The sequence below is a fragment of the Sardina pilchardus genome, chromosome 9 (assembly GCF_963854185.1).
Source record: "Sardina pilchardus chromosome 9, fSarPil1.1, whole genome shotgun sequence".
Lineage (NCBI taxonomy): Eukaryota > Metazoa > Chordata > Actinopteri > Clupeiformes > Clupeidae > Sardina > Sardina pilchardus.
The window spans coordinates 23,125,685-23,152,583 of NC_085002.1; the positions used below are offsets into that span (position 1 = coordinate 23,125,685).

Consider the following 26,899-nt stretch of genomic DNA (forward strand, 5'->3'; position numbering starts at 1 on the left):
CGCTATGTGCTTTCAGCTCAATGAGAATGAAACCACCCAATAGGCGAACTGAAATAAAACCATGCCATCTCTAGGTATGGTAAAGGGTATGTGATGATGTGGGGCTATTTAAATTCCCATGCCAAGAAGAGTATCAACAGGCCAGGGTGCATAGTGTCCTGGATCCATGAAATAGCTGGCATTAAAAAAATAAAAAAATCTGCCACAAATTGGCTGCCAATCTGCCACAAACATTTGATTTTTCTAGGGATACTTATTGTCAAGCAAAAGGTAGTCTAATTAAAACAAGAGTAGTTGAATGCAGTAGGTTACTGATTAAGTAATTGGCATGTTTAGCCTACATTATTTCATTTTAGAAGTGTACCTCGTTAATGTAATCTGTAACCTAACGTCACACTGCTACTTTTGGTTTAACCTTTGGAAGTGCATGCCCATATCTCAAGCTTACTTTTTTAGTTTGTGCAGGCTAAGGTTATTTAGACTAGATTTGTTTATTGATCATTTGCATTCTAAATGTTTCTGGGTGACATAGGCCTATTTGCATTCATTTTTAGAGATAGAGAAGATGGGAGGCATACCAGACCCAACTCCAGCAGGGCCACGTAAGTACAATATGGCTTTTATATGATCAGTTATAAAATAGCAAAATGACAAATGCTTCCAAGTAGCCTACTGTATGTTGTCTGAGGAATAACACCAGTATTGAGCTGTCCAAATATGGCATTTTTGGTTTGTTTCTAGTGTAGGTAGTATCTAGTGTCTTGTTGAAATAAGTTATGCTATAAAGATAGTCAAGGCATGAGAGGGTTTATGATGTAACTTGGGAGCATGGGAGTTACATTTTCCATTACTGTCTGTTTTAGAGTTGAGTCAAAACATCTAGCACATTTTTGTAAAATATTTTTTATTTTAGATCACTGTTCGTCAAAGTTCAGTTCAACTATTTGGATTCAGGGTTGTATAGTAGATTAGATACTATGTGGATCTTTTCAGAATGTTGAATTGAACCAATGACTTGTTGCCCTATGATCTAAAAGGGTCATTTTGTAGAGCACCTGGTGTGATTTAAATCTGTCTTTTCATATCCAGAATAATGCCTTTTTAATGCACATTTTATTGACTAGTTGGCCACTTTTTGCAGAGATTATTTTTCTTTTAAATATATTACAATTTAAATAGTAAAAGAGCAGAAATGTGTGGTCCTGGAGTGAAGATTTAAATGGGAATTCAAAAGACTGGAAGATGGAAGAAAGAACAAGCTGTGCAGCAACAATTATCCTTGGACCAGGGCGATGCTGCGTGGCGATATATTTGTTTCTAATCCACAGCCAATCTTTATGTTCATGCTCACCAGCTGACAAACTGGAATACAACGATCATTGTTTTACATATCAACAAACTGCTGCAAAATGGACAGGAGTCAGTGGAAATACCTAAAATGAACAACTTTATTTTACTGATACCTGTTTGTGCCACCACATCAGTTTGAAGATTATAATCATGGCTGGACCATTTTCTCAAATGTTCTTGAAGAGGACATTTCCTGGAAGAATCAGAAGGTGGATGTAATCTCTGGTGTCCACTATCTTCTGAAATCACAGGGATAATGGATCCCTCCCTGTGTTGCTACTGTGGTGTTTGCTTTGATCTAGGGCTAGGCTGTTGTTTTAGTAGAAAGCCTTTGTTGATATCTGTTTAGCTCCCTCTTAGTACATTGTCAGCTCCTCTGTCCATGTTCTTGTTCCCGATACCCATAATTCCCTTGTGCAGTCGGAGCTATGTCTCAGCTTGATGTCATAACTTTGCTTGTCTCGCCTCCCTTTTTGTGCCTCTATTATGTGTTATCAGATGATGAAGATCTGCCTCCTGGTGCAGGTAGGTTGTGGAACGTGATCTCACAAAATGTGTGTGCTGCATGTTTTCACCACCACATTTCAACAACATAAATAACTCAGAAGAAGATTTTTCTTTGCTGTTCTGTGTAACACCTCTGGTCTCAGTGAATCAGATACTGTATAATAGCTATCCTTGTGGCTTAAGAGGTGGACACCCTTGATTGACACTTAGGCTAGTGTAGCTGAGCAGCTGATTTAAGCTTCCTAAGCTCTCCATACCTGTGCATTCTGGGGGACAGGGGTAAACCAATTATTATAGTTGTTGTGCCATGGGCCTAGTTCTGGTCTAACCTGGAGGATTATGACTTGTTTGTAGAGCACCACCTAGTCAATGGTATTTAAAATCTGGTGCTTTACAAACCAGAATTGTATGCAGTAAAGGTTAAATCCTTACTGAAATATACACATTTATGGTCTTTCAACTGCTTTAAAAAATGGGCCAGCGCACACATAATGTAATTGAACTTCACCCCCCCCCAGATCTGCCACTTTGCACAAGCTACATTTCCTAAAACATCAAATACAGCAAACTACTGTATGTAACTCAAATTATTGCAAGTCATTCATCCTTTGTATTACCAATGCTTGCAATGTGGTATGTGTAGTTGCTTTCTTGAATTGGTTTGTCCACCTCTTTCCTGTTCTCTGTATCCTGAGGTGATATACTGTACAGTCTAGGATGTCTTCTCTGTGAGTTCAACCACTGATTTCCTGTCCTGGTGGAATGCTACTGCGTGTGCGCCAATCTTGCACAGTCTTTGCGCCGGTTACATGCGAACAAATGATCAGATTTCAGTCTAATTATACTCTTTAATCTGATTTAAAGAAGTCATGTATTGTTATGAATTGTATTATTAGACTGAAATCCATTTTTATAACATTTTAACAGAAAACAGGTTTTCACAACTTCACTTAGCATGTAAACTGGAATGTTCCGTAATTTGATCCAATTGATGTTTTAATGAGATTGTTGTATAGGCCTACATGTAACCACACTGTGAATGATGATCAATGATGGTGTGTTTTACCGCTTTTCTCAGTAAATTCCCCATCATACTATTGTGCTTCATCTATTTTGTTACTGGGCCAAACAGCAATAACAGAAAAGTGGCAACGATAACTTCTGATCAATAACTGGAGATGTGTGTGTGCATTCTATTTCATCAGTGTGTCATTATTTTCTTGCTGAGGTGATATGGTGCCCTCTTGTGGTTCACTTAAATATATTTTATATGCACCATTTTCATTAACTGTAAGGAAATAATGACTCCTGATAACATGGTAAAATGCCGAAAGCATGGAAATATTGCTAATATTTTTGATGGAACATCAAACATGTTTTGATTTTTTTTTTGTCTCATATTGGTTTTAAAGCCAATGGGTAACAACAGACAGAAAAGGTAATAAGTGGTATCCCCCAGTATAACAAAACCTCTTTTCTCTTCATTTGTTCAGTGCAAATCAGAAAACGTTCCAGGGTCCCCGGTGTTATGATTACACAGTTTGTGGAGGAAATTCCATCAGGTTCCGCCACTCCAGACTTCACCCGCAAGCCGTTTGCAGTGACCATTCCAGAGGGTTAGATGCTCTTTCATTTTTACAGTTATTCTTATCTTACACACAGTCAGTGGCGGATTTTGCACCATGCGCTTCACTTTTATTAATCCTTATGCCCCAGGGGTGTGATCCAAAAATCACTATCTTAAACCCTCTAAAAATAATTGTTACTGACCAAGACAAACCTGGTCTGTAGCAAAAGGCGCATGTAAAGCACAGCTGTAGACGCTGAAGTCATTTGAACATTATTAGGGTAAGGGTTGCTTTAAATATTGATTGTAGCCCCTTGTCAATCAATAGTGAAAGTAAATAACTAACTGTAGAACTGTTTTTCCTATGAAACCACGGTGATGATAGTTCCACTTTGCCTTTGAGTTCAAATAATAGGCATATGCCGAATGCATCTAGTCACAAGGAGGCTTCAGTAAAGCAAGGTTTAGTGGAATCCCTGTGATCTCCCTGCGTTCATATATACATGCAAGCAGATTCCTTCAAATGCGCCACTGGCGCTGACTGGCAAGATACCAGTGCGCTGTCTGAAGCTGCGCTGCTTGCTGTTAAAGGGAATGACAGATGTCACTCTCATTGGTTTAACAGATGTTGCGCCCAAAACACCCATGACTGATTAAGAAACAGAAGAACATCTGATAACAAAATTACTCAGAGTGACGACTGAACACGCCCTAAATGTTTTTAAGCTTTGCACCTCTGACTGTCCGTTTCGCCAAAATAGGGCCCTAGTGTAAGTCACGTGCACAGGAGAGCATACAATTTTGAATATTTGTTTTTAGTACTATGTATTTAATCAGTTTGTCTGTAAAAGGTTATGACAAAATGTGCACATTACTGTGTACATATATTGTCTTTCAGGTAAACCAGCCCTCTTTAAAGCAATTGTGACAGGAGAACCGGCTCCTAATGTGACATGGTCTCGGAATAAAGGAGATACTGCTGACGAGAAAATATTCAAGGCCCATTATGATGACAAGATGGCAGAGTACGTTTTTGAGGTAAAACAGCTTACAAATAGAGAGAGAAAAGGTGATTGCTTCAGTGGGTTGCGAAGTAAATTTCCAAAATCAGGTTTTCATCAGGATCAAAAAGAATTCATGTCAAAAAAGAGAGAAAAGATCCGAGGCACTCCGATATGTAAAGTTTAATAAAGGACTTTTACTTGTATATCGGAGTGCCTCGGATCTTTTCTCTCTTTTTTGACAGCTTACAAATAGAGTATTAAAACTCTGATCTAAGACCTGTGGGTAAATGAAATACAGTGGGTACGGGTTGAGAATGCACCTTCTCCCGCGGGACTCCCGAAGAGATCCCGCAGTGCGTCAAGCCGATTTTTTTCGAGGCTAAGGCAATGTACCCAAACAACCACCAGGTGGCAGAAAGTTTCAACTGCATTTAATGATGAAGACCGCATATCCGTCAATAGTCGACTCCTTAATCTCACTGAATCATTAAAATGAAGGTGATGACTGGCGAAATTATTCAAACGACACTTCAATGAACCATTGTTGAAATGAATGAAAATGGTTATAGAAATCGCCTACAGCCAGCGTTATAAGAAATATATAAGTAATAGTCTTCTTCCGTATTAAACAGATAGCCTACGGGACGCTCTTTGTTCCGTAGTCTATTTTAAGGAACTACTCAATGCACACACACTGGGTAAACTGGCGCGCTACAAACATTAAAATGTCAAATCATATTTATTTCTCTTTGTCGCCATGATATTGGGGGAAACGCGGAGAGGCGAGATGGTCAGTCCTCGTATTTGTTCTTCGCGTTTCGTTATGAGAAATATATAGCCTAAGTAATAGTTAAAGTCTTCTTCTGTATTAAACAGATAGCCTACGGGACGCTCTTTGTTCCGTATTTTAAGGAACTGCTCAATTCACACACACTGGGTAAACTGGCGCGCTACAAACATTAAAATGTCAAATCATATTTATTTCTCTTTGTCGCCATGATATTGGGGGAAACGCGGAGAGGCGAGATGGTCAGTCCTCGTATTTTTCTTCGCGTTTCGTTATAAGAAATATATAAGTAATAGGCCTAGTTAAAGTCTTCTTCTGTATTAAACAGATAGCCTACGGGACGCTCTTTGTTCCGTATTTTAAGGAACTACTCAATGCACACACACTGGGTAAACTGGCGCGCTACAAACATTAAAATGTCAAATCATATGTATTTCTCTTTGTCGCCATGATATTGGGGGAAACGCGGAGAGGCGAGATGGTCAGTCCTCGTATTTTTTCTTCGCGTTTCGTTATAAGAAATATATAAGTAATAGTTAAAGTCTTCTTCTGTATTGAACAGATAGCCTACGGGACGCTCTTTGTTTCGTATTTTAAGGAACTACTCAATGCACACACACTGGGTAAACTGGCGCGCTACAAACATTAAAATGTCAAATCATATTTATTTCTTTGTCGCCATGGTAGGCCTATTGGGGGAAACGCGGAGAGGCGAGATGGTCAGTCCTCGTATTTTTTCTTCGCGTTTCGTCATAAGAATATATAAGTAATAGTTAAAGTCTTCTTCTGTATTCTCTGCCACATTCGACAACAGCATTCAAGTTCCTTCTCAGCACGATGACGTGACTTTGCTTGCTGTTGGCCCAGATTAGAACAACATGCTCGAATTCACCAACAGAGTCGCGGCAACGTTGGTAGATACCAGTGATGCGCGGGTACGTGTCTGAACGCCCCGCCCCGCCCCGCCCCGCCGTTTACAACTAACCCGACCGCAACTCGGACCGCAAAAAAAAAATATTGAAATACAGGACCCGACCCGCTTCCCGACCCGCTTATTGTAAAAAGTAGCCTAGTCTAACTTAGTCGTAGCGTCATTGAGCTATGCAAAATTGGTATCTCATATGCATGTAAAACAATAATATAGCCTATATTGCCTAATTATATATAGCCTATAATTGCTCAGAATTTGGGAAACATGCATTTAGTCTACCTTTTTTTTGTTCCGTGTCAGCATTCATCCAAAAATGTGGCTGTTTGACTCAACATTGAACATAATTAGCCTAGGATTTTCCTATACAAATTCTGTTTCAGCCGTTCCTCACATGAATGCCTTGAAGCTCTCCCAAGCATGAAATGCAGGCATAGAATATTATTAAGAAACTCTTTATTAACGTCTTCATCAATGGACCAAAAGTCCATTGCTCCGCGATTATAAATTGCAGCGAGATGAAACCTTTATTGCACGACGTGGGGAAGAGCAGACGTGGGGCTTTCCAACGAGCCACTAGGCCTATAAGTTGCGCAAGGACGCACATATTGCATGCTCATACCAATTGTAGGCTATATGCCTTGATGACATTAAATTAAGAAATATTTCCTGATTTGGGAAACTTTTAGTTTATTTTTCTTTCCATAATACCATTCGATCTTGCTGGAAATTATCAGACTTGAGAAACACGCATTGCATCGGCAACTTCGCTGCTCAGTAGACGATTCTGCCACTTTCTGTAGAGGCCAGCAGTTCGAGATAAAAGCTGCAGATCATAGACAGAGAAAGCATATGCTCTGAGAACAGAACACAACTGCATGTCAAGTGTAGCCGAGGGTCTGTCTACGCAGAAACAACAAGTGCATTTCTACATGTTCGTGACAAAATGTGGGGGATAGAATCGCGTTTCAGTGGGAATGCTGCAACTTATGTCTTTTTCTTCTAAAGACAATTATGTACGATATAAATGACAATTTATTTTTTTTACCGACCCGACCAAACATGACCCGCATATCATTAAAAATATTTTTTCTTGACCCATAACCGCGGGTGACCGCGGTCGCCCGCTCGATTTGGATCAGCCCGCGCATCACTGGTAGATACGGATGCCTGCTCTTCAGAGCCATCACCACAAAGGAGCACTAGAGCCTGGTGCAAAACCACCAACTGGGATGGATCGAAGGGCAAGCAAGCACTGCCACACAACGTCAAGACCTTTGTCAACACTAAGCAGAAAGTTTCCTACGATGGGGAGAAGTGGCCGCAAGGACTGCATCGATAAGATCAACGAATGCCTTCGCAAGCCCCGAAACCCTGGCGATACATTTTCTTTCCTTTAATTCAATAAAACATTGTTTATCTGAAGAACTTCTCCGAGGTTGTCTTGTCTACCAAATCCTAAACTTAAATAGAGTAAACATTTTATCTTATGAAAAAACTCTTAGGGGGAACAGTTAGGCAGCCCTTCCTCCATTATCGTAGTAGGACTATAGGCAATTTATTAGAGGGGTCAAAAAAAACTAATAAAGTAGGCTAGACTAAATGTGTCACTTTAGTGATTGGCTCTTTCAAATGCAAATTAGGTGGATGGGCTTTTGAATGGGCCTGCTGCAGGTGAGAGGACAAATCCTACGAATTTATTGTTTTTAGAAAGTGCCATTATCATTGCCATATTCTCTTAAAACATAGGCTATATATTTGAAAACGAGTTGATTAAAGGCTTCTAATGGTGTCTCTATAATATGATAAAAGCAGAGATTGAGATGTGTGTTTGGAACAGTTTTTCAAATCCCCCGGGGGTATTTAGACTCCAGGGTGTTAAGCACTCATTCACAACTGTCCCATCGCTAAATGCTCTCTTGTGTTGCGTGATCACACAAGTATACCTGTCGTAGTGTGCTTTTAATTTGATATGCCTAATTATTATCTCCGCCAAGGATATAGGATGAACAAAGTCTATGGATTTGCTATCCAGTAGCCTAATAATTAGGCTATGTGCCACGTCCGATTTCGCAAGTGGTGTAGTAGGCTACATTTAAAAACAGACAGCCGCCTGTGAGATCCATTTCATGAAGAGCATTATTGTCTTGTGCGATCATTCCCCCTCCCCCACACTCGTCTAACCAGTTCACTACATTATAGCCTATAGCCTATGCGGCACTGAGGACGACACTTGAGCCCGACACTATGTCAATGTAAAAATGTGTGTGAGTGCGCGCTGAACCACGAATTAACATATTAACTTTTCTTTTCAGCAGACATCGCAAACATAAAAAGAATCTCAAAACAGGAAATCTTTCATTTCTTTTAATAAATCGATTCATTTTGTTTTGACGGGTTCCGGAGAGGTTCTTCGACTGGGTTTCGAACCCCGGTCGCTGGCGTACGATACCCATGCTCCAACCACTTGCGCCACAGCTGGATGTGAACTTCAATAGGCTTTATTCGGGAAATGTACTTGAAACGTCGCCGGTTAAAATGAACAAGCCTCCGTTTTAAAATAGCTTACACATTTCTAAGTATTCCTAGCATGTAAATGTTGCCAAAATGTCCATCTTGTCCATCTCTTTCGTCTTCGCCTTGACGTTGACAATAATAGCCTATTCACGGAAATGCGGTCTTGTAACCGTAATGAATTCATGAATTAATCTAAGGTTGCCTTTCGAGTAGCCTATTTCAGGTTGAATTGAAGGAAATAGTCCTTCTGATAGGCCTATAGGTTTCTAAAACCATTTTCATTCATTTCAACAATGGTTTATTGAAACGTCGTTTGATTAATTTCGCCAATCACTTTCATTTTAATGATTAAATGAGACGGATATGCGGAGCATTTCTCTCCCTCTCCGTTGACCAAAACGTTGCTCTGGCATCTCTGCTGGACTGACTGAGTTATAGTCTACGTCGAGTGAGAGAGCTGTGAGGTAGGCTGTAAACATTCGAAAACTCGGGCGGTCTATGTTGCCCCCTTGCGGTTGCAGTTTTCCCGATGCTTCGGGAGTCCCGATGTGCGGGAATGAAAGGAGCATTCTCAACCCGTACCATCTGTAGTGCTACGCATTCATAAGCATATAGACAGACCTTCCTCCATGGTAGTCATGTGTAGATCCAACTGTGCATAAAGTACTCTTGTTAAGATATAGTTCCGATGATGGATTTTAAGAATATGGAAATGATAGGATGCTGTTACTGTATGTCAGGGTCATGACAACATTATAGGTTATACTACCTATGCTTATGCGCAATGACAGCAACATAGAAATCCCCCTTAAATATGCAATACATCTCCTTAATCACCTATATTTTCCTAATCAGAGTTAAATGTTCTGTTCACATGGATACATACGGAGTCTTAATATCACTGAACAACAATCCATTAGTATGAATAGGTAGCCTGGCTAGCACCTACCACTTCTCAAATGAGACGTGGTCTGGCAACCAGACTTTCATTTTCTTGTATTTGAAGAAATGCCCAGATCCGTTCATTCAGTGCCACGGATGTCTATCAAATGTGTCTGTGCATAGCTCATCATGGTCTTGCTTTCTCCCCTGTTCTGTGATTGGTCGCCAACATCAGGCGAAAATTTGGGTGTTAGTTTGCAGTCTGCCTTAGCAGCGTGAATGAAATCACCACGCAAGGCAGGATGGGAACACCCAGGCTAATGAATACGCCTTTTTTCATAGATCTAATATAACAGGGTTTTTTTTTTTCTCGCATTTTTACCATGACAGATCCTCAATGTTTCTTCTGACCAAGCAGACACCTACAGATTTTTTGCTGCAAATCCTTATGGAAGAGCTGTGTGTACGGCTACTTTGAATGTTATTGAAGGTGAGCACGTAAACAAGTGAAGCATTCATCTACATTGTCACCTTTCCCAAATTAAATTTCTCTAATTGATAGACATGTGTTCTTTTACATTGATATTGATGTTAAGCAATGTTTTGTCCTGTTTCAGTTGGATTTAAGAAGAAGCAGCCAGTTGGTATGTGTGCACAAATGATAAATTACTTTAGACTACTTGTTGAGTTAACTGTAATTATCTAAAAAAAATGTATGGATACTTATATTGAATCAAGTATTATGGTACCCAATTGAAAAATGTCTCATGCAATGTAGGACATTTTTGTTTTGTTCATTTTTGTTTTTTTTATTGTCAATCCCAGTCGTCAAAAATGAACCAGAGGATTTCAGGAAACTTCTCAAAAAAACAGTGTAACTATGTTACATAAATAAATAGTTTTATTGAAAATTGCCAATTGAAAAGGAAAATGAAATGTGAAATATTGCTATTTATTCCGCTTAATCAGAATTGTGAAAAGAAAGCCTAAAAAAGTCCGAAAGGAAGGAGAAATTGATCCAGCTTTCTGGGACGTTCTGTTGTCCGCTCCCAAGAAAGACTATGAACGCATTTGTTGTGAGTATGGAGTGACAGACTTCCGTTGGATGCTAAGGAAATTGAAAGTAATGAAGTCAGAGAGAGACAAGGAGCAGGCACAGGTAGACACCTAACTCTACTTTGGTTTTGATTGTGATTTTGACTGAAACTTTGACTGTCTTATGCTTTTGGATATTGTTTCCCATTTTAACATAATCTATACAGGACGTCCTTTCAAGTACCTCTATCTTAAGCTCTGATTTATTAAGCCTTGTTGTAATTGCACTTTAAAGCCAAACTGATTCTTGTTTGCTGTGCTTGTCTCTTGTTACACAGTATGTCGAGAAAGTGGAAAATGTGAAACAGATTGAAGTGAAAACCGATGGAAAGGCTGAGTTTGAGGTTAACATGAAGCTGATAGACCCCAACAGTCAAGTGCTCCTCTTTAAGGTGAGATACTCTAGGGTTGTGTGATCAGAATTGATCTGGGGTGCGTTTCTACAAAAGTTAGCAGCGCTGTAAACTACCATGGTGCCACTCAACTTTCCCTCAAATAACAACCTTCTAACACCTGTGTCTAGAAAGTGATGTTGTTTGGTCTAAGTTCCATCGTTCAAACACTACAGTGTTAAAGGTATACTATGCAACGTTTTTCAGTTAATCAATTCGTTCCATACTGTTATATATGATTAAATGAGTCATTACCGGTCGAACAGTGTTTTTTTTGGCCGCTCTAGTGGTCTGTAGCGGTAAAACCACACTTGCAACTTCAGGAGACACCGGGCACGCACCCATGCTCTACTCCAGGAAGTGTCATGTAAAGTCTCATGAAAAGGCATGGCAGACTGACCGATTGAGGAGTTTTGTCAAATATACACGCTAAAGTTGTAGGGGAAGCTCTGCAGAGAAATATGCAAGCATAAAACGAGCGAAAATGAAAAGTGAAAGCGAAACCGGCGACGAAATCGCCAATCCTGCATAGTATACCTTTAATGATGTTGGGCTATAGGCTAAGCTAAAAAAATAGTCCTGCGCATTTACTAGAGCCATTTGCTAGATCTACATCATACTGTACATATACTGTAAATTATAGCATTTTCTTATCAAGCGTGTCAGTCAAAAAATGTAATGTGATCAGGTGCATAATCAAAAATTCCTTACGCCCACTGACCAAGAAAAACCTGGTCTAGCAGAAAGCACATACAAAGCACTGAGTGGTGAAGATGCACAGTCACAAGATGTAAACAGCCCTTAGCATAAAGACCCAGGCAACAACAATAACAACAATAATATCCTTAGTATTATTATAGATAGATAGATAGATATACTTTAATCATACCAAAGGAAAATTCTGTTGTTTCAGCACCCTTACAAAAAAACACATAGACAATCAACCATCACATACACATGTAAGACACAACAGACATGGTTTCCACCACAAGACATAGCCAGAAGTAGTTGTCATAGGCATTAAAGATAGAAGATAGAAGAATGGCCTAGAGAAACAGAAACAAGACCCTTCCCAACAAGTTAAAGTTAAAGTGCAATTGCATCAGACTAAAAACCGGTGTCCTTAAAAGATTAATCTTCAAATATTAATCTTCTCAGTCATTGGAATATTATTGGGGTAAGTTTAGCTTTTTTAGGTTATGTTTTCGATTGTAACCCACTTATCAGTCAATAGTGAAAGTAAATAATTCAGGGTCATGCCTATGAGAGTTTGTAAAGTTAGTTTCTGTTCAGTTTGCCCATGAGCTCAAATAATAGGTGAGTGCAGATGTGTGTAGGCTATACGCTGGTAGTCACACACAGGTTTAAGTAAAGCAAGTATTAAAGGAACACTTCACCGTTTTTTCATATTAAACTACGTTATTCCCTTAACTAAGACGAGTTGATACATACCTCTTACGTTTCAATGCATGCATGCACTCACTGGCTCTAGCCCAGTTCATTCATTAGGATCCAAACAGAGATGAATTTAGAAACGACCAAACATCTCCATGTTTTCCCTATTAAAATACATTAAAATACATTCAAACGAGTAATCACACCACCAAGTATGGTGAGACAAAATTTAACGTGTGGTGGAATAACACTTGGGAGTACTTAGACTCGGGGCAGTAATATCCTCACTCCAAAGTGAAACTGAAAGTGCAAGAGTGATTTTATTACTGCGCCGAGTCGAGGTGCTCCCAAGTGTTATTACGCCACACAACATAGTTATCCCTCTTACGTGCTTAGTAATGCACCACTTTTTATTTTGTCTCACCATACTTGGTTGTGTGACTACTCGTGTAACTGTATTTTAATCAGGGAAATCATGGAGGTATTTGATTTTTTTTTTGTGATATGCAGTCAGATTGACATATCTCAAAACCTGGCATAATGTGTAGTTGTGTAGTTCTGGGATAGCAACATTAGGTTAGTAATTATTCAGCACGATTAATGAGTTTGATATATTTTGAGTAATGTAAGTAACCTTGTCCATCCTCTTTCTCTATAATAAAGGATGGTATCATGGTTGATTATGGAACTGAGAATGAAAAGAAACATAATCTTGAGCAAAAGGGGGATAAGTATATATTCAGCATCAAGGATCTTGGACCAGATGATGCTGGCCTTTATCAAGTGGATGTAGAGGATGCCAATGTGCTCTCAACGAATTTCAAAGGTAGATAGATTCACAATATTCCATACTCAGTGTTTAATAATGATTTTCAGAGGTCAGTCCAGCAGTTTCTTATGCATGTATATTTCCACTGTTGTCTTATTTCAGTTCCTGATGTTGAATTTACCTCCGGGCTTCAAAATTGCGAAGCCATGGAAGGCGAGACGGCTTCATTTGAGTGTGTCCTGTCTACTCCAGTTGATAAGGTCATGTGGTATGGAAATGATGTTGCAATGGAAAACGAAGCAAAATATGACATCACAGTTTCAGAGGACAAGCTAAGTCACAAACTTGGGATAAAAGACCTTGACCTGGCTGATCAGGGCATCATCACTGCCATAGCGGGTATAGTCCCATGCAGAGCCGAGCTGATCGTTAGAGGTAAGATGCTATTGTTTATGACTTTCCAAAAATGGACTATGGTTTGTTTTGTTACACTTTCCTTTGAATATTCTTCATGTCCACAATAGCCTAAACGTTCAAGGAGAAATACTGTTAGATTCACCAAAGAATATGGTGAAAATAGTAGGCTACAGTACTGCATAGTACTGAATTCTAGACCTCTATCAAAAGGGTTTGAATGGAGCTACATAATGCAATACCTGGTTTTCCAGGAAGCCATTTGTGGAAGCCTTTTGAAGCCATTGCTTTAACACAGCAATATTGTTATAACCAGAGAGGGTTAAAGCGGAGCGAGAGGCGCAAACGTTGGACCATTTCCACGTTCTGTTTTCGCAAAGGGGAAAGTGACGTTACATTTGAACTGAACTGCTTGCCGATCGATATCCCACTATGACGTCTTTACGACACGCCCATAGACATATATGGACATGCCTCTTTAAGCAGGCAGGAACTGTTCGAATTGTGCTTCCATAGAGACACATTATGTCTGTTTTGTTCACTTTATAAATTAGAGGATCCAAACCGACACAAAGGCAAAGGAAGTGGTGAGGATGATGAGGCAGCGAGACTCGCCAGACTCCAGAAGCAGAAGGATGATCTGGAGGCCAAGAGGAGGGCTCAGGCAGAGAGAGACGCAGCTGCTGCAGCCGCCGCGGCAGCCGCAGCAGCCGCCGCAGCAGCAGCAGCTGCAGCAGGAGATGGCAGCGGTTCAGGCGATGGATCTGGCTTGGGGGATGGATCTGGAGATGGTTCTGGAAAAGATGGATCAGGCGGTGATGGCGATGCGGATGGCAAAAACAAACGTGACAAGACAGGCGACCTGGTGCCTGACACCACAATAGGTGAGCATGCTCAAGAGCCTGCCGTAATAATTAGCATGCCAAGCTGTAGGCCTATTCTGTCATTCTCAGTGCCAAATTAACATCAGCAGCGAGGAAGTGAACTAACATCCCCAATATCTGTTTTCCTGTGTGCACAACGCTCGTATTTGCCTCTATATATGTGGTCCTTGTCTGTCAATATGTGCGTAGGAACTTTAGCCACGCTTAATTAAAGTCCAAACGTGAGGTTTGGAACAAATCCGTTTTCATCAATGCAAATATAAGTGTCAACCGTAATTGAATGTGGCAATCTTTGGGCATATTCAATATTTGAATTAGGGTTAGAAAATTAGTGTTATATGTCATATACAGTAGATATTGTCACTCATGTCCAGTGATGAAAGTGTAATTGTGTCATACCACAAATTACAAATTACACCTGAGCATAGGATCTAGGGTACATCTGATCAGCTTGATCATGATTTTGTTTCATCTTTTATTTGTGCATCACTTCAAACTATGCAGGGAGTCTGTGGCACTTCCTGGCTCTCATTTAACCTGCTTTGGTAAGTGATCTGAAAGGCTGCCTATCGCATGTTCCCCCTTAAGATTGTCCAAATGATGCAAAACCACATTGTCAGGGCTGTCCCAATCAGGTCACCGGCTGTGTAGTGGAATTTCACTTGTGGACAAAAAAAAATGCTCATAACTATATACAGTATACGTACACAAAGAGAAAAACAAGAAAGAGGCTAAATTAATCGACATGATCAGGTCCTTTGAAATTAGCGCTGCTGTGGCATGACGTCTCTTTTGCCTCACTGCGCAGCCTCTCACACTGGTACTTCAGCATAGCGCACCCAACAGGCCCTGCACAGGTTCAGGTCACTTTTATCCGTCGATTGACGGCTCTGATCGGGACTCCCGCGTGACGTCATGATTGGCAATCAGCTGGACCTGCTTTCACATACACAACATGAACAAGGCGCAACAGGCAGATTAAACAGTCATAGCATTCAACCAGTTTCTTCAGATCATCCACAGCTATTTTTCTGTTTGTTTACAACAGAAAGTCACAAGAGTAGCTACTGTAGTTTATTTAATTGTCTGTGAATGCAACACACGAAAGAATGTGAATGTGAACCTTTTATGAGGTTATCAGCAAAATGATCAATACGTCTATGTTATTTATATAATAATAATAATAATAATAGCAACATTTAAATGGTAAAAATGTCTAAGGTAATAAATATTTATCATCTTGCTCGATTAGCTTTTATATTTAAGCTGTCTACGATTTTGTTTGGTTGACGTAATAAGATTAATGAAGTTAAAGTCGAGTCAAACAATGGATATTTTCAGTTGGGGACAGCCCTAGACATTGTATTGCATCTCATATGAAAAACTAATGGTCTCCTCTTTGTGTGTGAGGGAAACTCTTAGAATGTCAAGCCCAAGAGTGGTCTAAAATGAAAAAAAAACTTTAAATGGACTTCATTTAAAAAAAAGAAGAAGAAACTTTTAACAAGCACCATATGATTCGTTCATGAATGTAACACTTATCAGTATGACTAGAGAGAAGAAGCTACAGTACACAGACACATACTGTAAGTAATACAGAAGCTTTATTATGATATAATTTCATAAAAAGCAAAAGAATACTGATTTCACACATAAATGTCCTCAAAGTCACAGGTGCTGTCAGCAATTTTAAGATATTGGTGAGTTTGCTTAAATATCAATGGGCCAGAATCGCTGACAGTACCTTTAATTTCCCAAAAAAACTGTCTACAGTTCTCAGGTGACAGGTTTACTTTACCTCAGGTGCTCATAGTTTATCATGTGCATCTTTTGCTTTTGTGATATTTACATCATGGCTTGCTTTGGATGTTGTTTGCCAGTGCATTATGTAAATACTCTTTTTTTCCCTTTTGTGTTTGGTATTGTTCAATTTTATTTCTAGACACATTGATAAAAAACAGATAACACACACGAGCACATACGATTCTTTCACCATGAAATGACAGCATGAAGTTACCGAATTTATACAGAAATGAGTTGACATCAAAATGGTGGTGTGAAAATGTGAAAGCTTATTAAAAGTATCATCAAGGAAATCAAAATTAGCTCGTGTTGATGATGTCATCAGCGGAATGCAAGCTGGCAACTTAAGTGAGCACATCTAGCTCATTTCCATCACAGGTCCTTAGCCTGTTTAGAGATGCTAAAGAAGCAGGTTACAATTGTAGTACAATATGCACATAGACGTCACTTAATTCTTAGTTGGCCAGTATTTGATTGACCTTGTCCATACGTATTCAGAATTGTATTCTCACCTACTTCAGATTCTGGAGTCCATTTTGCCAGTGGATTAACGGACACCACCGCTAATAAGGGAGAAACAGCTGAGCTTTCCTGTGTTCTCAGCAGCGACAGTTGTGAAGGCATTTGGTACAAGGATGGAAAGAAGGTGAACTTAATAATACAGTATATCTGTTGACTTGTTCAGTAATGGGTCATTCCACCTCACTTCAACAAATGTCTTCTGCTTGACCATCTCAGATTTGCTTCAAAATTGTACCACCTAAAGAGTAACCATTTAAACTAACTTAGCCAAAATATTAGCTTGGTATACCTAATGCATCCAGAGAAAAAAAATGTTGAACATGGTACCCCCTTCTGATTTTTGGCACATTTGCGCCCTCGTCCAAATCTGCAGCACAATTATAACAATAAATTGCTGATATCACTAAATAGTGACATCTAGTGGCATTAAATAGTAACATCAGCAATTTATTCAGGAAATACAGGAAATATAAACATCTGGTCAAGGATTGTGAAATCATGAAATAATAGCACAAAAAAACAGCGCTAATTGTTGTAATAGACCAATATTTAAAAAAAAAATAATTTCAATAACCATAGCCATAATACCATCTTGAAATGTCACAGTCTGGAAGCCCATTCCATACTCTTTCTGGAGATGCGTTCAATTCATTGGTATAGCTTGGCTTACCCCCATAATGGGGAGATAAAATATCATCCAAATGTATTATTTTTCTGTTTTGTGTACAATACTTCTAACAAAAATGCAATATAGACACCTCTTAATTACTTTTTCAAAGAAAGCTTAAACACATCTGTAGAGAGACATTTGCCAAACATTTTGTTTATAAATTGTGTAATGGGGCACCCAATGTGGGGGTTTGAAAAAAATCATTCTTCTGATTTCACAAGATTGAAACACAGTCAGTATCAATACATACAGCTTACAAATGTATGTGTGGAATCTATAGGTATCAGTAATTACTTCAAATGTTCTGTGAATAATTACTGATACCTATAGATTCCACATATACATTTGTAAGCTGTATGTATTGATACTAACACTTTGTGAGATAATGACATCTGAACTTTGCTGCAGATTTGGATGAGGGTACAAATGTGCCAAAAATCAGAAGGGGGGTACCATGTACAAAAAAAAAATTCTCTGGATGTACAGTATTAGGTATACCAAGCTAATATTTTGGCCAAGTTAGTTTAAATGGTTACTCTTTAGATGGTAAAAGTTTGAAGCAAATCTGAGATGGTCAAGCAGAAAGCTTCTCTAAAATCCGTTGAATTGAGGTGGAATGACCCTAATGGTAATATAATTTGTTGATTCTTTGAAGGCCTGTGATGAAATAAAGTGGAGATGGAGGGACCCTGTGTGTGAAATGTTGTGTTTTCAAAATATGGCATAAACTTAGACTGGGTAAACCCAGTCCAATTTGCCGGCGATTTGATTTCACCCTGCAACTCAGACTGGGAACCTCCACATTTCTATCTGTCCTACTTCCATTACAAATCTGCGGGGACCAAATCACGAACTGGCTTATCCACCTGGCGCACCTGGATCGTTCCGGAGTCTGATTGGTTGAAGGACTATCCAAATGTGTACACAGTGATTTGAACTATGCCCGTTGATCACGCTGCTTGTGCAGTAGAAAATACAATGCAGACTCTCCAGACTAATGTTGAGTCTTAAAAGATTGAGCTTGGTCTGGTGATAGCCAAGCTAGCATACAGTAAACCGATTTTTGCAGTTACATTATTTATTTGCATTTTCACTTGTATGTCCCACTAAAGTTGGACTCAACAGAAGGTACTACTATCATAAAAGACGGGGCCACCCACAAACTGGTCATCCACAACTGCGATGAGGATTCTGCAGGGAAATACCGCTTCGAGGCAGATGGGCGTAAATCAGAGGCAATGCTCACCATTGAAGGTCAAACTGAAACATTTGTATCCTTGTGATATATCTGATTGCTGGGAAACACAGTGTTTTAAGTGAGAATGTCACCAGCTTTTTCATTCTTTCCCTCCTTACAGACCCACCAAAGATTGACTTGGATTCTTTAAAACAATTCCAACAGCCTGTTATTGTCAAAGCAGGCGAAAATGCGTCGTTCAAGCTGAATTTCAATGGGAAGGAGCCAATGAAGGTATGTAATTGGTAATTCACTACAACTCATGATTAAATATTGGACTAGAAAAAAGTAAGTGAAACGACAATAGTGAAACATAAAATAAATAAATAGATAAATAAGAGGTATTTAAAAGAGGTCTGTGTATTTATTTTTTCAATTAGGATAAGCAGCAGTTGAAACCATTTCTGTTCAGTGTCATATTGATATAACATTTATTGAAGAGAATTTTGAATCTTGGCCTTATTATTTATTGATTGACTGATTGCTTGGTTGGTTGATTGATTGATTGATTGATTGATTGATTGATTTATATTTTGAATTGGGTTTTTTTGTGCGTGTGTAAATCTCACAATTCAATTCAGTGCCTGTTGTCAATGTTTTATTGGGTTGAGGTTAGGACTCTTTGCAAGCCACCCAAATGCCCAATGTTTCTTCCTGGACAAGGGATTTTTTCCTTGCCCCTGTTGCTCCTGGGTGTCCCTTGGTGCTCCCCAACCCCTCTTTTTTTATACTATCAATTTATTTATTTTTCCTTTTAATTTATTTCTGTAGTTGAATGGACACTTGAGCACAAGGAATACTTATAAATGCTTATTTATGAGTACATGACAATAAACTTTGAACTTTAATAATTTCTTAAACAAATATACTGTATTTCGCTCAATTCACTGGGTTACAGGTGCAGTGGTTCTTGCAAGACGAGGAGATACTGCCAGGCCTGAACGTTAAGACTGACTCCTCTGACACACATGCTTCCCTGCGCTTGAGTAAATGTCAGCGCAAGAACACTGGAGAAGTCAAAATCAAAATTAAAAACGAGCATGGCACCATTGATGTCGCTACACAGCTCATTGTGCTAGGTAAGTCAGTTGTTACCTCTGGAGGATGTTGGTCAACAGATATTGTACTGGTCAAGCCACACTCATGAAAGGATGATGACTGCCTTGTAGTCTCACTTTATACATTTTTAGAAAAATAAACAATTGGATCAGCTAAAGCTTTTCTCCAAAATTGAAATAAGGACAAAACATGGATTGTTGTGTTTGACAGCAAAACTGATTTGTTTAAAATTATAAAATAGGATTTAAAAAAATATATAAATTGGGTTCATGCATTGATGGCACCTTTCATTTTTTACACTTTACAACTTTTATTACAGTAAGATTAGATGATACAAAAAGGCTGTTGTCTTTTTATATATATATATATATATATACAGTATATATATACACTGTATATATGGAACTAAAAGAAAAGTATATTGAACTTACTTTATGCAGAAATGTTTAATAGATGATTGATAAAATGGATGAAATCTTATCTCTCCCAGACAAACCCACCGCACCACAGCCACCAATAGAAATTGTTGAGAGTTCTCTGAGTGCTATTGAATTCAAATGGCGCACCCCAAAGGACGATGGTGGATGCCCTATCACCAACTATGTGCTAGAGCGCCAGCAACTGGGACGCAACACCTGGACCAAGGTAGGAGATATCCCTGGTGAACCTTCGTACAGGGACAGAGACGTAGACCCAGGGAGGAAGTATACCTACCGCGTCAAGGCAAAGAATTCTGAAGGCATCAGTGACATGATGGAGACAGATGAGATTGCTGCTGGCACGTTATGTAGGTGTCACTTTTTTAATACTCATCTGGGATTTTGATATTAGTGTCTTAAAAGTATTTTTTATATGAAACATTAAAAACATATTCTGACCATCCTAAAAAGTTCTGGATGCCCAAGATTGACACCCAAGATTGACTGCCTTGAATTTAAACAAATCAAATGTTGTTCTTATTTTTATCCAGCCTTCCCTGGTCCCCCAGCTCCTCCAAAGATAGTCAGTGCTTTCAATGATTGTATCAATTTGACCTGGCTTCCTCCAGTCAACACTGGTGGATCCAATATTATTGGCTACAACCTGGAGAAACGCAAGAGAGGAAGCAACTTGTGGAGTATGGTGAATCGCCCTGATCAGCCAATCAAAGGTGAAAGTTACAATACCGGTATCTGTTCCTGTCCTATTTACAACAGCTTTTGTGCATTGTTTTGGGAGAAAGCATGCTTATGATACTGCTAGTCATACTGATATAGCAATCCCTCTTTTGTCCACAGAGAAAAAGTGTGCAGCGAAGGATTTGATTGAGGGGGCAGAGTATGAGTTCCGAGTGGCTGCCATCAACATTTCAGGGGCAGGAGACCCCAGTGGTCCCTCTGAGATAGTGTTTGCCAGAGACCCCAAGAGTAAGTCTGGCTCCATTAAAGAGGAACTATGCAGGATTGGCGATTTCATCTGTGGTTTCGTTTTGCGTTTTTCGTTTTCGCTCGTTTTATGCTTGCATATTTCTCTGCAGAGCTTCCCCGACAGCTTTAGCGTATATATTTATACATATATAGGCTATATATAAATATATAAATTGCCAGCGTGGTTCTTCTTGTTCCTTACGAGTTTCAAACTTCCAGATGTAAACAAGAGTGATCGTCTCCTGCAGAAACTGCAAGGTTGCAATAGCGGATAGGGGCACTGGGGGCGGGAGGAAATATTACTGTTTTCGATTAAACTGGTCAGTCAAGCAAAACAACGATTTCTGAGCGATTTTATGACTATGAAAAAGTTGCATAGGGTCTCTTTAAGAAGTAGCTCTGTTTTTTTACCTTAAATGAATGTTTCCAAAATCAGTTTGATGTTGTGTTAGCTTTTAAAGAGGACATAGAATGGATGAATCGAGTATTGTACTGTGTTCTCTGATGTTACTATAGTATATATTCAACTTTGATTCATAAAAATTAAACTCAATTGCAATTTTACAAGCCCAATTAAAACCTTATATTTAGGCTGGGTATTGAAATGGTCCATTCAACTAAATGGTGCCCTCTTTGGCATCCCCAATTGAACTTTGCGATATTTGACATTACAAGTAGGCTTTGTTCTAATTCGCCCATTTTTAGTGGCTACTTTTAAGTTCAAGATTTTCGTATGAAGGAGGGCACAACCATGTCTCATGCTCATGATAGCTCTTTGGTTATGCACAACCTCTCCTAATTCATCAAAACCAAGACAAGCAGTATTTCCATTCTAAGTCACCTTTAATAGGGCAAACAGTACTTCTGCTGCACCCTGAGCAGGTCTTATCACTTGTGAAATAGCCATAGGACGTTGCTGTTCAGGTAGGAACACTGCCTCACCCCCCTCCAAATCAAAATGGAAAAGAGATGCTACTTACAGGAATTCGGAGCTCTCCTTCTACAGACTGTGCATTCCCTCTATATTGTATCAGAGTTGTCCGTAGCTTGTTGCAATGACACACATTTGGTTCATTTATTATTGCGCTTCTCAACTGTAATGGGAGCAAATCTTCTTTTGTGCTGCTTTATTATGATCTTTGTGGTGAAACTGTAAGTGTAGTATCAGGTGCTGTTTACACGACAATGTTTTTTCAAAAACTGTGTTTTTTTTCATCAGTTAGGCTCATCAGTTAGCCTCAGACTGATACTACAGCAAACTGCATCAATAGCACAGTATAATACAGCATCAGTGGTATTATATTGGCAAGGAAAAAGATGTATGTTTTCATACTGTACCGTTCTATTCTTTATGTCACATTATTTGTTGTATGTATTTGTTGCTTGTTCTAAAAAAAACACACACACAATGTTTCTGTCCATCTAGAACCCCCGGGGAAAGTCATTGACCTGAAATTGACTGGCTCTAACTACAACAGCCTGAGTCTCTCATGGACCAAGCCAAAGATAGTGGAAGGAGTGGAGGATGAAGCCAAGGGCTACTTTGTGGAGGTCCGGCCAATCGACGACATTGAATGGAGTAGATGCAATGGCACTGCCGCCGTACAGACATCCTTCACCGTGATTGGTCTGAAATCTATGGCCATGTACTGGGTCAGAGTGATTGCCATGAATCACGGGGGAGAGGGAGAACCACAAGGCTTAGACAATTACGTCATCGCCATGCCTCCTCCTGGTCAGTACTGCTCAGATCTTACAGTCTGTGATTTGAATCATTGGTCATTCGGAGGGGTTGAACCTCTGATTTCTTAAAGAAATATTTGGTTTCACTTAAGTAACTAAAGGATTAGGACTAGGTTGGTAGTTGGTAAGTGATAATAAGCCATCTCATGACAAGCATTTATTCCAGTCAAGTACAAACATTTTTTAGTAAATTGTAGCTATTTTAGTAAATGTGTGTTCCACTCCCATAAGGATGCATTTCATCAGATTAGTGTGTGATTTATGCAATCACTGTGATTGGATTAGCTACTTTGAATGTGTCAGCTGCTTTCACCTGCAATATCATCTCTCATCTCTGTCCCCTCAGTGAAACCGAAGTTCACAGATAAAAACATGAAAACCTTCATAGTTATAAGGGCAGGAAACACAGTGCGAGTCCATATGAACTTTGAGGTAGTACTTTTTTTGTTCTTAAATAATGCATAATTACCCTTCAAACATAATGATTACAGTGTGTGTGCTTTGAGGTGAATATTGCAAAGTAAATGTTTAAAATGTTTCTAATGTTTTGTCCTGTATATGTAATTGTTTGCCATAACACCTCGTCCAATAAGTCACTTTGCCTAATACCAACTCAATGATCTTACTGAACTGCCAGTAATATCTCAATGTCTGTCATATACAATACAGTGGGTATAGTAAGTATTCACACCCATGCTAAAGTTGACTAAAAAGAGGAATATAAAATCATCTTTTGAGAATTGATTGTAATGCCTTAATTAAAAAAATGAGTAAAAATCAAACCGCTAAGGACACTAATTTTCTTTGTGATTGAAGAATGTATCGTAAATAGATAAATGTTCTTCCTTAAATACAGGTTGCATAAGTAATTGAACCCTATGTTAAATTCCCATAGGAGCAGGAGGATTTTTTATATGTTTTTATTTTTAAAGGCCAGCTATTTTATGGATCCAGGATATTATGCATCCTGATAAAGTTCCCTTGGCCTTTGAAATTAAAATAGCCCCACATCATCACATACCCTTCACCATAGCTAGAGATTGGCATGGTGCTTTTTCCAGTTAGCCTATTAGCCTGTTTGATGCTCATTGAGCTCAATGCAAATCAAAAAGGCTAATAGGCTAACTGGAAAAAGCACCATGCCCATCTCTAGCTATGGTGAAGGGTATGTGATGATGTGGGGCTATTTTAATTTCAAAGGCCAAGGGAACTTTATCAGGATGCATTATATCCTGGATCCATAAAATAAGCTGGCCTTTAAAAATAAAAACATATAAAAAATCCTCCTGCTCCTATGGGAATTTAACATAGGGTTCAATTACTTATGCAACCTGTATTTAAGGAAGAACATTTATCTATTTACGATACATTCTTCAATCACAAAGAAAATTAGTGTCCTTCGCGGTTTGATTTTTACTCATTTTTTTAATTAAGGCATTACAATCAATTCTCAAAAGATGATTTTATATTCCTCTTTTTAGTCAACTTTAGCATGGGTGTGAATACTTACTATACCCACTGTATGTTGTCATGTGACTTGTGACTTGAGTTGTGATAGTATTGTATCAATAGAAATTGAATCTCTGTATTTAATGGAAATCCTGTGCTTCTGTAATTAATAAGGCCATTGTTCTTGGTAGTAATCCAGTGGATTTAAAACTGTATTAACTAGTGTACGCTCTGTGAGACGAGTAATAATCCAAACATTAATGGTCCTCATTTTGTGGTGGAGCAGTAAACACAGCTGATCTGTTATGTGATTGGCCACAGGCCTCTCCCATGCCAGATGTCACCTGGCTGAAGGACGGAGCTCCGGTGGCCCATCACGTCACCATCACCAACTCCCACAAGGGCTCCCAGATGCTCATCCCCACCTCGGAGCGCACTGACACAGGCATCTACACCATCATCGTCAAGAACCTCGTCGGCCAGGAAACATTCGACATCGAGATCAGAGTGACAGGTAAGTTGTCTCTCTTGAGGTGAAATTGCAATGATTTTTATTTCGTAGAAAGGGGAAGGACAGTTGTTTTGGCAGCAGACCTTAGGACATTATGACCAAAAAAATAGCAAATTTGTATATTTTAAATGTATATAATTTTAATATAATATGCTCATACTCCTTTTATTCTTTAGTATAGTGTTCATAATATTGTACTAAACTCTCTGTACATTATTATATTACCTTTCTAGATTGTTTTTCTTGATTTCCATTTACTTCATGTTGTGTGTTCAGATGACCCCAAGCCTCCAGGCCCCGTGGAACTAGAGCAGAACGTCCAAGGCACGGTGACAGTCTCTTGGGTCCCATCTCCAGATGAGAAGCGTGATGATCGTCTCCACTACCTGGTGATGAAGCGTGACTCTGTCAAGCGCACCTGGCGCACCGTGGCTGACCGCCTCTTCAACCACCAGTTCACTTCGTCCGGCATCTTGCCGGGCCGAGAATACAATTTCCGGGTGTTTGCAAAGAACGACATGGGCATGTCAGAGCCAGCGATGGCACCTACGTGGGGCACGGTGGCAAAGAAAGGTTTGTGGACAAAAGATGGCTTTGTTGTAGTCTGATCAGCTGAATCACCACTGACTGGCTTTGTAGTAGTCTGATCACCACTGAAGCAGAATTTCCTTGAAGCTATAGGCTAGCTATATGCTAACTGGTGCAACCCACTTCCAGTGAATTATGTTAAACTAGGCTAATACAGTCAGACTGGGTTATTACACGGATAGGAGAGAGAACAGAAGGGTATTTATTATCATATCAAACTCTGTTGAAGTAGACAACAGAAAATATATTTTCCAAAACGTTGTTGTGTTCCTTTAAGGACCATTTTGAAAACATACAGTAATGGTTTATCTCAAGACCTAAATCCTACTATGAGAGATGTAAATGTATGACAGATAGCCTAATGACACGGCAACATTGCACGCACGGGGACAAGAAGGATTAAGATGCTGTTTTAACGTTCCTCAGTTCTGATTTCAACATATTTGCCCTGCCAGATAAATTTACCCTCAACATGCCAGTGTCCAGGTCCCTGGACCTTCAGTGCGCCCCCAAGTTCCTGGTTCCTCTGAAGCTGCACGCTGCGCCCAAGGGGTACGAGTGCTACATGAGCTGTGCCGTGAAGGGGAGCCCCACACCTCACGTCACATGGTTCCACAACGACGTCAACCTCAACACCAATATCAACTACTACATCTCCAACACCTGTGGCGTCTGCTCCATGCTCATCCTCAGGGTCGGCCCCAAGGACATCGGAGAGTACAAGGTCATTGCAGACAACCCTCTGGGAGTGGCGGAGTGCTCCACTCAGCTCACCGTCCGAGGTAAGTATACTCATCACTGAACTAGATGGATACACACATGTTTGCTGTTAGATTTGATGCTTGAAAGTATTTTCACATTTCATTGCTTTGAGAAGTACGGGAAAAAGCGCAACACTGTTGCTGAAGATCAGATCAGATCTGATGAAACGTCAGCACATTTGTCAAATAATGGTGATTCTAAAACAGCAGTGTTGCACTTTTTCCCGTACTTCTCAAAGAATTCAACCCCTAAAAAGCCATTTCATTGGTTTTTGCAGATTTCTAAATCTTAATGTGAGACTAGTGCTGTTGTTTAATGTATCTAAATTATTATTTGTATGACTTGTTTTACAGAATAGACGATGCTTTGCTCTGAAGATCTGCAGAAGCAGCAGCTATTTCAAGATCATAATGAACAAATGAATAACGTACTGTATACCCTGTCTGGTTATAAAGTTATATAAAGAGACTGTATGCCTAGCTCATGTTGTGGAGGTTTCTAGTGTGAATGCATTTTTCTCCATGGCTTTAATGATGCTTGTAAAGCACGAAATGAAAATATTCACATGAGAATAAAAGTTGCATATGTGAAATTAGCATCTGGTTTTGTATGTTTGATCGAATGAAGGGTTTTGTGTCAGCAATAAAACACTTTTCTG

The 26,899-nt window shown here is 39.3% G+C and overlaps 1 protein-coding gene across 1 annotated transcript; it reads left to right on the top strand.

The window, feature by feature from the left end:
- Positions 1–1,848: 1,848 nt before the first annotated feature.
- On the top strand, positions 1,849–26,899 carry LOC134093083 (immunoglobulin-like and fibronectin type III domain-containing protein 1). Its single transcript, XM_062546387.1, has 24 exons — positions 1,849–1,875; positions 3,351–3,473; positions 4,323–4,462; positions 9,933–10,032; positions 10,160–10,186; positions 10,368–10,416; positions 10,512–10,701; positions 10,916–11,029; positions 13,088–13,250; positions 13,356–13,628; positions 14,162–14,491; positions 16,816–16,940; positions 18,599–18,740; positions 18,845–18,957; positions 19,622–19,802; positions 20,273–20,569; positions 20,753–20,932; positions 21,060–21,188; positions 22,615–22,923; positions 23,278–23,363; positions 24,702–24,894; positions 25,168–25,464; positions 25,935–26,261; positions 26,595–26,899. Exons 2-24 carry the CDS (start codon positions 3,386–3,388, stop codon positions 26,597–26,599), a joined length of 3,858 nt encoding a protein of 1,285 aa, XP_062402371.1. The 5' UTR covers positions 1,849–1,875; positions 3,351–3,385; the 3' UTR covers positions 26,600–26,899.